The 13,616-nt window shown below is 42.3% G+C and overlaps 2 protein-coding genes across 3 annotated transcripts in view; one reads left to right on the forward strand and one right to left on the reverse strand.

Annotated features, from left to right (window-relative positions):
- arhgef25a (Rho guanine nucleotide exchange factor (GEF) 25a) overlaps positions 1-9,626 on the forward strand; it is a 42,279-nt gene extending 32,653 nt beyond the window's left edge. The window contains exons 8-16 of one of the 2 annotated variants that reach the window (XM_073471056.1): positions 199-288; positions 2,157-2,249; positions 2,698-2,748; positions 2,856-2,933; positions 3,058-3,249; positions 3,458-3,638; positions 4,654-4,883; positions 5,074-5,208; positions 7,762-9,626. In XM_073471056.1, the coding sequence (XP_073327157.1) occupies positions 199-288; positions 2,157-2,249; positions 2,698-2,748; positions 2,856-2,933; positions 3,058-3,249; positions 3,458-3,638; positions 4,654-4,883; positions 5,074-5,208; positions 7,762-7,887 (1,176 nt within the window). In that variant the 3' untranslated portion in view covers positions 7,888-9,626. The remainder of the gene's footprint in view (positions 1-198; positions 289-2,156; positions 2,250-2,697; positions 2,749-2,855; positions 2,934-3,057; positions 3,250-3,457; positions 3,639-4,653; positions 4,884-5,073; positions 5,209-7,761) is intronic. The other variant, XM_073471057.1, reaches the window with a different exon arrangement.
- A 1,743-nt stretch (positions 9,627-11,369) lies between these two features.
- On the reverse strand, positions 11,370-12,867 carry sp5l (Sp5 transcription factor-like). Its single transcript, XM_073471145.1, has 2 exons — positions 12,814-12,867; positions 11,370-12,407 (listed from the first exon to the last, which is right to left on the reverse strand). The coding sequence occupies exons 1-2, from the start codon at positions 12,865-12,867 to the stop codon at positions 11,370-11,372; spliced, it is 1,092 nt and encodes a 363-aa protein (XP_073327246.1).
- Positions 12,868-13,616: the final 749 nt, after the last annotated feature.

Here is a 13,616-nt window from a genome sequence, read left to right on the forward strand (position 1 = left end):
TCAAAAGCAGCCAGAGTCACTGCACATTTATTCTTGCTCACATTCAGGGGCATTTTCATTTATCTGTAATGCAATAAAAGAAGGATTTTTCTGACAGAGTGGCTCAAATTTAAGTCTTTTTTTTAACCTTGTGGCTAATTTGTATCACACGTTCAACTGAATGATTTTGTAATGATGTTTGTTTGTTTTGTGATGCAGGAGAGGCGCCTGCATATGTATGTTGTATACTGTCAGAACAAGCCCAAGTCGGAACATATCGTCTCAGAGTATATCGAGACATTCTTTGAGGTGAGTGACATAACTTTTTATTACCCTCTACCATTTTTCAATTAACTGATCAATACTTTGTTGATGCTTAATCTCAAATATTTTAAAGATGAATACCAACAAATTCACACATATGTGGAGCTTTAGACAGCAAATGTTTGGAATTAACTAAAGATCCCCTCCACACATGTATTAAGACGTGCAAAGAAAATGTGTGTCTGACATGGTTTTTGCAGAGAATCCTTACAACATGTCCTCACTGCAGACAAGCGTCACTCTGGCCGCTGTGCTCAGATTATGAAAACAATTAACAATTAGGGATCCTTACATTTCTGTTCATTCATTTTTTTCACGGTGGGCCAAATCAAACCTTATGACAGGCCAACCTTGGCCTACGGGCCTCACTTTGGGCAGCCCTGGTCTAAAGCAACGCCATGTCAGATGCTCATTGTCCACAATGAATCTGGTGAATATGCGTTCTGCTGCGTCATGTAAACAAACCACGTACCGATCAGCAGTGTGCTTGATTTTAGTTGGAGACTTAGACCTAGATCTCTACCATAAGGCCACGCTGGCCAATCAGAAGCCTGCCAAACAAAGGAGACAATCCAAAAAAACCCTGGTTTTCCTGTCTACACATAAACATTGAAAATGTTTATGAATATCTTCACCTTGGCAGGAGTTTTCCAAAAGCTCAGTTTTCAGTGACGGAGTGTACGGAAGGCCAAAATGCATAGAAAAAGCTTTGTTTTAAGAAATACCCGTGTATGTGTGTAGAGGGCCTTAACCACTCAAGTAAAAGATGGGTGAGTTTGCTGAGATAGCAGCACTTTTTAAACAGAAAAGACACATTTTCACAGTGATATTTAGATGTTTCTCTACTGGAAATGACGTACAATATAGCCAACAGTAGGTAGAGAGGATGCGTTTTCTTACCAGACAGTATCAGTCCCCTGGCGCTTGTCCCCCCAGCCAACTGGCACCTTATTTAGATTTTTGTAGTAAAAGGAGATGGTGCTCTAAAGATACTCCCTATTTCAGCTTCATCAATCAATCTTCCATGTCACGCTTTCAAGGCAAGCGACAGGAATGAAAATAGAAACAGGATGTCAGGCTCAAAACATGACACTTGCTCGTGTCGCATGCAGTTTGAACACTGTACTAGAATGGCAGCTACTCCTTCTCCCTCATTAAAAATGACAGTATATGAATATGCAAACACACAAGTTTAACTGCTGGACACAAGATGTCACAAGTTTTCGCATCACACTTGTTTATGCTGAATACTCGACCAGGATTGGCTTACAAACTAGTTGTGATGTCACAAATCCTGCTCGTAGGCCCGCCTCTTACAGTCCAATTTTCACTGAGCACAGAGAAAATTAACACTTTCATTAATAAATGTGAAAACAGCCTTCTAGTGTCAAACTCTGCACATGCATCATTCTACACAGTGAAACTCAAGCATTCAACTGTAGGAACAAGAAGAAAAACACATTTTAATTGTAGAGGGACTTTAATACATGACCTAAGCTCTAAAAGTTGTTTTTGATCATATTCACTAATTAATTCAGGACAAACACTTGTATACCCATGATGCACTGGCCACCTGCCACTCAGGCCTGTAGCTACTAAGCTATTTAGTATGCATGGATGTCTAACAGTTCCCATACTATATATTATACATGGCCATGTGGGTGTCTTTTCCTCTGCCATTTATTATTCAGATTGTTATTAGTTCCTTTACATTGACACGAAACAAACAAACAGTATAATCCCTGCGATATATTGTCTAAGAGGGATTAAATTAGCCATTAGCTGCTGTTTTTTTGTGCCGCGGCTGTCACAATGACCGGTGTCGTGTTGTTTGTGTCCATCTCCGCTGTCAGGAGTTGCGGCAGCAGCTGGGCCACAGGCTGCAGCTGAACGACCTGCTCATCAAACCTGTCCAGAGGATCATGAAGTACCAGCTGCTGCTCAAGGTGAAAAGCAGACACACTGCTGTGCTGTTGATCACACACCAACTCCTATGCACACACGCACACGTACTGGTGTTTACTGTGCAGCTGTCTGACACACAGCAGAGTCAGTCACAGGGTTGTAAACATACAAGCACACATTCACACACATGCGTACGCCCCTCTGTCAAGAAACACTGACGACACACCTGGGCGTATTATCTGTTCAGCCAGGGAAGAGGAAGAGGCAAATTACATAACGAGACTCCATTCTTACCAGAGGATTTAAACAATCATATGTAAGAGTCTTTGAAGATGATCATAAAATGACATCCCTGCTATAAAACTGTGCCCTCTGGCATTTAAATGAAAGGTGGGTTCAGCCCCCATAAATACTCCTCCAGATGTCCTCACCTTACTCTGAGCAGTAAACCTGGAATGCTCTGTGACCATGCTGTGTTTATTTGAGCAGGACTTCCTCAAGTATTACACCAAAGCTGGGATGGACACGGAGGAGTTGGAGGTTGGTCCTGATTCATAAATATAAAGTTTAAAGGTTTTTTTTTTGTACGTGTGCAAAACTTTTTATGAGTGTTCCTGATAACAACCTGGCTTTTGTCTTTTAAACAGAAAGCGGTCGAGGTGATGTGCTTTGTGCCAAAACGTTGCAACGATATGATGAACGTGGGCAGACTACAAGGCTTTGAGGTACGTCTCAGGAATTTAGACCATCTCTCACAGTCTTCAAAACATTTCTCATGCCAACTATTCAGCCCGTGAAAACTACACCACTTCCTCCGTTTGTTGTGTTTGTCTTTCGCTGTGGTACCAGGGGAAGATCACAGCCCAAGGCAAGCTGCTCCAGCAAGACACCTTCACCGTCACCGAGCAGGACAGTAGCTTCCTGTCCCGAGCCAAGGAAAGACGGGTCTTCCTTTTTGAGCAGATGGTCATCTTCAGCGAGCCAATCGACAGGAAGAAAGGTTTCTCCATCCCTGGATACATCTTTAAGAACAGCATCAAGGTTTGTGTCTCATTTGATGAAGTACATTTCACTCCCAGGTTACGAGTTACACAACAGATCCCCACTAATTCTTGCCCAAATCAGCACACGTTACATAATCCCACGGCAGGGATTTTTTAGAGGCTTGCATGTGTTAGTGGAAGTATTTAACAAGCAGCTCAGCAGGCCGGACTCCTCACAGATGCTAATCAGATGTGATATGTTCCAGGTGAGCTGCCTAGGGGTGGAGCCCAGCATTGACGGCGATGATGCCCCCTTTGTGCTGACATCACGCAACCCTGACGGGAGTGTGGTGCGCTTCCAGCTGCAGGCCTCCTCCCCCGACATCTGCCGGGCCTGGGTCAATGATGTTGGTCAGATCTTGGAATCCCAGCGCAACTTCCTCAATGGTAAGTCCCAGCTGAGCTCTGAATACGACACCACATCCCCTAATCCATAAATCATGCTCCATCTTATTTTCTACTTATTGTCAGAGCACAAGCATTGTAAGCAGTCGAATCAGTGTGAGGTGTGATTAGTTTTGTGGGTTTTTTAACTGTGTAGTCTTTTCCTGTGTATAAAGGATATTACTACATGGGCTCAGACACACTTCGTAAAACTGTTGTTGGTAAACACAGTTAATTTAGATATGATTGAATTCTATTTTTATCAGGGTTTTGCACAGTGTCACAACTTTTTTTTTCTAGATGCGATTGTAGGTTGAAAATTTTAGTTTGTGGATCTCATAATCTCAAAAATGTATCTACATTATGACAAGGTATATAAACTTTTACTTATCATCTGTAGTTTTATTCAGGTCATTCCTTTATTTCCTGGTGAAAATGGACTTCCATTCTCTTAGATCGCTTTCAGTAGGCTTTAGGCAACTAACGTACACCCATGAATTGAAAAAGGAAAGTTATATATATACAAGAGTATACAGGAAAAAACAATGCACCGTTTTAATCTTAGAAGTAGCTGGTCAGTTGGATTCTCGTAAATACCCTCCGCTTAAACAGCCTAGCTTAAAACATTTGATTGAAATGAGAGTATTAATGTGCTTAGCAACAGACTTAACAAATGAATGGGCTAATATGCCTGCCAACCAGATAATCATAGAGCTGGAATGAGGTTGTTGAAGGGCTGCATTTGGCCCATGGGTGGCCAGTTGAATAGGTCTGCGCTATAATGTAGCTGTTAGCATATATAAATGTTAATGCATTTTTTGGCAACTACCTCCTTTGGGTATCCATAAATGGAGGCTGGTATAAAAACACATAAATAACACAATAATCATATAAAATATGTCTTCAGAGAAGTTTAACATCACATTATAGTTGTGATAAACCTTTTACTCAGCCTTTATGTAGTTCTGATGAGTGTAGAGCTTTGTAACAGCTGTCTCTGTTCCTATGTGTCTTTCAGCCTTACAGTCACCTATTGAGTACCAACGGCGAGAGAGCAAGTCTAACAGCCTGGGCCGGTGCATGAGGCCCCCTTTGTCTGCTGCCAGTGCCCTTCGGCCCCACTCCTCCGCCTCAATTGACCGTCACAAGCTGCCCTCCCTTCACTCTTACAACACCTCCCTGCCCGCGCTCTACCTGCCCAGCCAAGGCCAGGGCCAAGGACCCAGCGAGACTTACTCACAGCGGGACGTAAGTTTTCTTAAGCTGTCTCTCCATATTTCTATTCATAAGACACCTGAGACACTGCCAGGCCTGCTTTCCTCTTAAGCTTTTTTGGCTGTGGGACTGAACGATCACACAAATGGAATCATAAAAACAACAAATGGTGTTGTGTGCATGCTGTGTTAGTGATCGACCTGCCTGTTGTTTGCATCTGCAGCCTGCTGTGGTCCAGCCATGCCCTGCTGACTCCCACACTGTTTCTCCGTCACATGTCCAACTGGGCTTCACTGATCAGCCAAACTGTCAAGCTGTGTCAAATGGGCTGTACACACCCACCACACAAAGTGCACAGGTAGTGTATATATGCATGCATTTACAGACAAAGCTGTCTCTATGTTGCATATAACATTTCATTTTTTTGCACGTTGCTCCTGAGTTGTCTGGCAGTCATTATTCAACACCAGCATTGGGAAAATTAATGACAAAACAAGCCACAGGAAGCTAACCACTGGGGAAATAATGGGCCATTGTCTAACGTCTAACAATAATTCCAATGTGCTCATTAATGTTAATTAAAAGATGAAAGACTTTAGTAAATTGTAAGCATTTATTTCGACACACATCCGGTGCAGAGTTGTTGAGTCTTAAGAAGAGTTATTGCTCCCCCTATTGGATGAAAAAGGAATCAATAAAAATAAGCATATTTTTTAAGGAATTTGATTACAATGTTGAATACAAAGAAGGGAAATTCCACAAACATTTACACAAAATATAACATTTTGCCAAATTTCAGGCCTGTCTGTCTTCAGTTTGACTTCTTTTTTCCCACATCTGGCCAGTCAACAATGGCAGCATCCTGTTGTTGGGCTTTACATTACCATTAGCAAGTCTCCCTCTGTCATCAGTGGGCTGTGTGTGTGGACAAGCCAGCAGTTGTTGTTCCCCGCCTCTCTCTGTTTACTCAGGCTGAACAGGCTTGGTACAGAACAAACAGGAAGCTGGCTGAGCTAGACGAGGAAATCAGAGCGAGATGCCTATCAAAGGCAGATAATCGTTTCCCATACGTAGTCTGGGGTGAATAGATGGAGCTTAGGCTAATGCACTTTTAAACTGGGGCTGTAAAAGAAAAAATCCCAATAACCTAATTTTCCATTGAATGATTAGCAAGGTAGCCTATTTATACTTACTGCAGCTTACCTTGATACTTACTGACTCAACTTCAGTAAAAGACACCTTACTGTATAATCCAAATAAATTATAATTACTTAATTCTTACCCAGTTCAACATCTGCCTGTGTGTCCGCCCCGTTTCTCCATGGTCTCTCTCTGTTTGGGTCTTGTCCACTGCACCCGCCCCTCTCTTCCTCCATGCCCAGTCACTGTTTTAACTTTTTAATTTTGAGTGACCCATAATTCAAAACAAGCCAGTTCTGTTGTGCTATCAACTGAAATTCGTATTCTGTGGTTATGTGTCTGTGTTTGTGCGCGTGTGCATGTGCATGTGCATGCATTTGTTCTGTGAAGCAGCTGGAGTGCTTCAATTATTGTACAATTTTAAGGATACATTTTATCTTAAAAATGGTTTTAAGTATCCTTAAATACACTTACAATGAAGTGGAATTAAACTAGACTTTAATAAAGCATAACCTGTATTACAGAATTATACCTCTCAAAAGTAAACTAATTTACCAACTTGCAATTCAGTACACTTTTTAAAAGTACACTGAAGTGCAACTTAAAATAAATGAACATTAAAGTGCACTGTATACTTAAGAAAGCGTACTAATATTGTAAAAACCATCATGAAAATAATTATATTTGTTGAAAGTGAACTTACTTTCCGATGTAAGTCTTTTCAATTTAGTACAAAAGTACACTAAAGTACAACTGTTTGGAGGTCTACTAAAATATATCTAGTGGAATTAAAGTTCACTTCAAGAAAGCATACTGACAGTGTATTACAAAGGACATCCTATAAGAAGTATACATTCTATAAGTACACTGAATTAGTACTTGCAATGTAGATTTTTTTTTATATTCGTGTACTTAAAGATTACACTCAAATGTAACTTGAAATACATAAAAACTCCAGGGAACTTTGTTGGAAAACAAAAAGTAAAACAAAGTTCAAGTAAGTGCACTAACTTTAACTTATATTATTTAATTGTATATAAGTATATTTCCGGTAATATAAATTTAGAATACACTATAGCACCATTATTTTAAAGTGAGTTAAAAGTGTTATTGTGTAAATTGGTAAGAATATGATGTTGGTATATATTTTTTTATATATATTTAACCTGTAGATAATACAGTTCCTTTTAGTATAGTTGCAATGCACTATTTCAAATGTGAATATATTTGATATGGAGTAAAGAATACTGTATTTAAAGTATAATATATTTTAATGTTGTTTAGTATAAAAATTAAAATAAAGTTTAGCAACGTTTTTATGAAGTGTTCCCGAGCCCATGTTATCATGTGTTTCACACGGTGGTGAGCCTCGCCCCATCCTTGCTTGTGAGAGACTGAGCTTTTGGACGATGCCCCTTTCATAGCCAAATATGATACTATCACCTTTTACCAATCAACCTGTTTACCTGTGAAATGTTCCAGGTGTTTTTTTAGCATTCCACAACTTTCACAGTCTTTTGTAAGTCAGTCAAATTCAGGATAGGCATATATTTACAAATATCAACAAAGCAGATGAGGTAAAACATTAAATATAATGTCTTTGCATTGTATTCAATTGAGTTTATGTCAACAAGGAAAAGCAAATCAGCACATTTTTTTTTTCATGTTTTCCACAGTGTCTTGACTATTTTGGAATCAGGGTTGCAGATGTGTGAGTTCATTACGTGGAAGCACTTTATAACTGTGCGACGAATGTTCCCTCTCTCCCCAGCAGAGAGCAGGAGAGGGCTGCCGAAGGGGTCAAGCTACTGACGCTGGGAGCCAGCCTCCACTGTCGGGCCCCTCAGCTGGACGACGGCCCAGCAACCTGGCTCAGTTAGCCGAGGATGACCTATGAACTCTGACACTGTGTCTCCTGGGTCAGGAGGACAGCAGCTAAACGCATCAGCTGTGGAGGACTTGTCTACTGTCTGTTTATGCCAGGCTGGTTCAGTTATGATATCTGGAGGATAATGAAGGAACATATGAAGGAATTATGGGCTGCAGCTATGAAATGACTTTGCTCCTGTTTTTAGAGAGCCATTCAATGGAAGGTGACTAGCCTCAGCCACCTTGAGTGTACATGAACAGCACCCAGTGGGATGTTACTGGGCTCAGAGAGAAAACACTCGACAATTTCTGTTATGACAATTTCTGCTTTTTACCTTTTTTGAGAGTTTGTATACTCTTCTCTCTTTTAAAGGGCAAGGGGGAATTTGTTTAATGAAGAAATATCCATTCCTAATTGGGGCGGTCACTGGAGTTACGTGTGTGCCTGGATGTGTGTTAGTGTGCGGATGTGTGTGTGTGCGTGTGTGTGTGTGTGTGCATGAGAGTGTGCGAGGAGTGGCAGCAGCTCCTTTTGTACTCTGGTAATTCTGATGCCCCGTTGTGAAGAGACAAGTACAGCTACATTAGTGCATTTTGTCATTCCCCTGCTGACAACGGAGTTGCTGTTTATGTCGATAAGAATGGGAAAAAGCAGAGACACTTGATGTGAACACGCCACAAAGACTTAACTCACTCAAACTGACAGTGAAGAACTTTTCTTTCTTGCCACAGTGTTGAGGGCTCCTGCGTGCTCTCTTATTCTGTTTGACCAGCCCTCGTTTGATCTGGACAAAAAAGGTGTGATGGAGCCCCCTGGAGGTTCTCTGTGGGTATGACGTCACTTCGGAATACATTTTTGCTCTTTGGGCAACTCAAGAGGAGCTGCTTTGCCCAGTAGGTGCATTCAAAGGGACTGCTGTGCTGACCCAAAGTGTTGCATGCAACATCTTCTCGGTTATTGACTCTACTTTACACGGAGGTGGCTTGTGGTTTATGAATTGTTTTATTAGTCCACTGTTGTCATGTCAAGGCTGTGCACCATTTCTATAATCTCTGTTAGCTTTTTCCCTCTTGGACTAAATACTGTACAGTGCATACCATAAATGCAATCATATATTTCCACGTGTAAGATGAAGGAAGACCCAAGAAAGCCAAGGAACGCTCCACTTGGAAAATGAAGGATAATATGTTCCAGGATGCTGATGAATCTGCATGCTCCCTCTTCCTCAGACAACAGTGCCAAAAAACAGCAGCTCACCACTCAAATACTCCTGTAGTTGAGTTTGCCATTACTCTTATCAAACAGTCGTAGATATCTGTGTAGCTATCAGGATTGCAACGCCTAGGAAAGACAGAAAGAGGAGAGCGAAGTGGATGAAGGGGGCTATCCTGTCAATATCAGGTCAGTTCTTCTTTGTGGCCAGTAGAGGTCCCCACAAGGCTTTCACTTCCAGTTGAGTTGGATCATACAGCTGCACCAAAGATGAATAGGCCTCATATTTCAGCGCTCACATTGAAGAAAAAGCTGCTCAATAACCTGTCCAAGAGAAACAATTATAAATTTAGACATTAGGTGAGCGGAACCATCTCACAGAATCAATTAATGTGAACTGTTTTCATGGGGATTACTGATTTAACTCAACGTAATACCACTACAGAGAACCAAAAGCAAGGACTTAAAACCAAGAGAGGGTTGGTTGATGCCATGTTTGACTGAGTAGAAACTGTTGTATCATATCAAATAAAAAAGTGTCTTTTTGAAACCGAGTGCAGCGTTTGTGCTTCTCTATAATCTCTCTGGATTGACTTGATTAAAAGAACTGTGGATTCTTTTGATGTCAACAGACAGTTATCTCGTCTGTTCTGTGAAAAAGTGCTTTGTAACCACTTACATCTTTCTCACAACCAGCATTCTCACAACATGATCATTCCTTATTGATCTAACTAGAGGCATGACCAAAGTAGCCTATAATTTTTGCTTTACACCCCACTTTTTTGATCGCCTGTTAAAGACAAAGGCAAAGCATTTTGCTTGCTTCGGCATCCCCCTTTGGAGAAAGTTCAAACAGGATTAAAAACAAAGAGAAGAAACCCCTGGATGAGCAGACATCTGGTTGGCTGGCCTCTGAATAAAGCCCCATTCTGGGCAGTAAAGCAGGGCCGATCGTAACACGGCTGTGATATATGGAGGCTGGGGACGAGGAGGGGGAGAGGGGTATTAACTTTCACAAGGGTGCAAAATCAAAGGGAGTTCCTGTCACCACTGAGGGGGTCTCGACAACAGGGGTCCCATTCACAGGGAATTCCTCTCCAATGCCCTCTGTTGCATCTGTTGACTCAATCTTCTCCATTGAGAGAAAGAAAACACTCATTAAAAGCCACATGACTGTGAACTTGATTGCAGCAGGCGAGACAAACAGCCCCATCAATGGATTGGGTATTTACTTTGAGGTGTGAAAATCTTTGAACAGCCCACCATGTTAGGGCTTCTTTAGGAGCTTCTTCCTTCACGCCGACAGAACAATGAGCAGCTTTTGTATTCTGAATGCAATCGAATTACAATTTAAATAAAATGTTAGATCTTTAGGAGCTGTGGGGCGGCAGAAATTCACACGTTTTATTGAATGGGCTAAGAAGGTTAAAACCATTGAGTCAGTCACACACATTTACTTCACAGTCAGTCATCAAGATTTAACAAAAAAAAGACATAATTAGAAACAGTGAAATTGTTTCAGCAAGGACAATGTTTATTAAAATGTACATGCGGCCATAACCCCCGATAAAATTGTTCATGATATTTATACATAATTTACAAAGAAGTTAAAAATTAAAAATGCTTGCTGATCAGGAGAAATGGTGCTTCACACAGCCGAGAGAAATCTGTAGATCAAAGACTCACATTTCAAAAAAGATCCCTACCTTGAAGCGGACAAATTAGGATTCGTTTTGGAATAAAAATCTAATTATCAACAGCAACAGAAACATTTCCCCCGTCCTGAACCTGCATCCAAGAGCAGACATTTTTCATTTTAGCTGTACTAAGGCATACATTTATCTTGAACACGATAATATTGACATTTTCAGGTAAACTTTGTGGGATTTTGCTCGTGTCTGTCCTTCACATGAATAAAATATTTACACAATGAACTCTGAAAGAAAAAAAAAATCAGATTGTCACATTGGTTGAAATTTAAACAAATCGTAAATTGTTCATCAGTTTGTTTGTTTTTTTTCAGGTGAGTTCAGCAAAACTCTCACAATATCACTGAAAAAAGGCTTCAAGTATTCTTTAAAGGCGCCTTGCCTCAAAAAGCACACAATTACTCTGATTAAAAATGGTCTCTAAATATATTTTTACGCTACTACTTGATGTCAAAAGTAGGGCTTTGATGACCGAAGATGTTCAGGGAGCTTGATGCTTACCCTCTAGTGCAAATCTATGGCAGTAAGTGTGAGTCACACAGTCTGTTCATTGATTGATTATTATTTCTGAATGATGGGCCGCAGAGATCACTCTCTCTTGATATTGGTGAGCAGAGGATCCGTGCTCTGTGAAGGCTGCCCAGACCGGCTCTTCCTGGTCTGGTGGGTCTTGACGTGTTTGGAGAGGTGGTCACTCCTCATGAACCTCTTGCCACACTGCTGGCACCCAAAGCGCTTCTCTCCGGTGTGTGTGCGGAGGTGCCGCTGTAGCTCGTCTGAACGGGTGAAGCTTTTACCACAGAAGAGCCAGTTACAGATGAAGGGCCTCTCTCCTGCGTGCCAGCGTAGATGTGCCTTGAGGTGAGAGGTCTTCTTGTACACCTTGCCACACTCCGGGATGTGGCAGATGTGCAGTCTCTTCTTTCCAAACTCCAAGCCTCCGCCGTTTGCCTGGCAGTTGGGGCACTTGCAGCGGCGGCAGCGGCGTGTGGAGCTCAGCAGGCCCTTGGAGGTGCCCTGGAGAAGAGCAGCTATCTGGGGCTGGTGGCCCAAAACCAGCTGTCTGCCCAGAGAGAAGGGATGGTTGGAAGGGGTGGCGTTAGTTTGGGGTAGGCTCCACCACTGCTGCCCTTCCTCCATGTGGCCTCCAGGCAGGTGATGCCTGGCTGAGGAGTTCTGGAGGAAGCTGGGGAAGTTTTGTCCCACACTGTTGTGCTGAGGGTAATACGGGCCGTTGGCCTGCGGCTGCGAGGACAACACCTTCACAGGGGAGAGTTCGAAGGAGTAGGAAGAGGGGGGTTCAGCCGGAGGGGTGAGAGGCAGCTCATGGTGGTGGTGGTGATGGGCGTGATGATGATGGTGACCCAGGCCGGACTGCATGTGACCGGGGAACTGCACCTTGGGCACGGTGAAGGTCATCTGGTGTGTGCTGAGGGCCGTGCTGGGGGCCATGTCGTTGCTCCACAGCTGAAACATTCCTGATGTGGAGCTGACGGTGCCTTCGTAGGGGAATTGGGAGCCTTCTGAGCCCATGGAGCTTCCCACCTGCCAGGCCTGGCTACAGGTGGTGGCCAGGAAGGAGAGGGTGTTAGGGGCTCCCTCTGGAGAGGAGCTGGGCGTCCGGTCCTGTGTGGCAAACAAACACACATGAGATTAGATGGGCAACTTTAAAGACAATTTCAAATTTTTAAATTTCCTTGATTTGTTGTTATTATTAATATTTTCTTTTAAATTTCATAATTAAAAGTTGAGAATTTGGCACAAGAGTTTAAATGAACTGGCTATTTTTAAACATGAAATGACCTTTTTCCTGATGTATTTAAAAAGAAATAAAAAATCCTACTCGTCTCTTTTACTGTTATGTACTGTTTGTTTGCAGATTATTTTACCAACATAACAGTGTTAATTATTATCACACGGACCAAACACGTGAAGCATATTCATCCATTACGCACAAGCTTGCACCACCACACACAAAAACAGGCAATAAATCTGCGCGCATTGCTTCAGAACAGATGACTACACCACAAACCTGTAAAAAGGTGTGCAAAAAGTTGTCAGTTCTTTGTATCGCCAGCGCAGCCATCTGTCCTCACGCTGCTTCCCCGCGCACCTGCAACACAAACTGACGACGACGCACAAAGTCTGAAGTACTCGGCGGAGCGCAGGGGAGAAAAGATGCTCACATTCAGGTCTTGGATGACTCAGACACTCTGGCAGGATAGACTCGGAAATCCCGCGTCATTCAAATGTCCCATTCAAGTATTTTTAGCACGCCAGCAGTCCAGATGATTCGGCGTCGAAGCGGCCGAGGATGCCCGTGCGGAGCTGGAGGCAGAGAGGCGCGCAGTAAATCCTTGCGATCATCTCAAAGGCGCCTGAGCTGCATCTTCTCTTTATAGAGAGAAAAGATCCTCTCAACGGGGTCTCCAGTATGATGCAGGAGAGCCAGTCAATAGAGAGGAGATGGGAGGGAGGGAGGGAGGAGGGGGGGTTGTTAGGTGAAGGGGTGGGCTACTCATAATTTCACTCAATTTCAAGCAAATGCTGACCCCAAGAGCTGACTCCTCCTCCAATTGTTCTATAAAAAATGTAAAAAAAAGATTTTGTAACATCTTCTCCTCACAACATCATATCTGATTGAAATTCTCTGGACATCCCACGATCCACTTCTTTCCATTTCAAATCAGCCCTCACAAAAAACATTTCAAAGTGTTAACATTTAGTGTTTCAGCAACTTTCAATATCCACATTTAGGAGCACGAGAACAAAATGCTTAGTCTGTTAAAAGAGCTAAGATTAAAATAGCCAGCTTAGTCAAGATATTTTCTTGCT

The sequence above is a fragment of the Pagrus major genome, chromosome 7 (assembly GCF_040436345.1).
Source record: "Pagrus major chromosome 7, Pma_NU_1.0".
In the NCBI taxonomy this organism is placed as follows: Eukaryota; Metazoa; Chordata; class Actinopteri; order Spariformes; family Sparidae; genus Pagrus; species Pagrus major.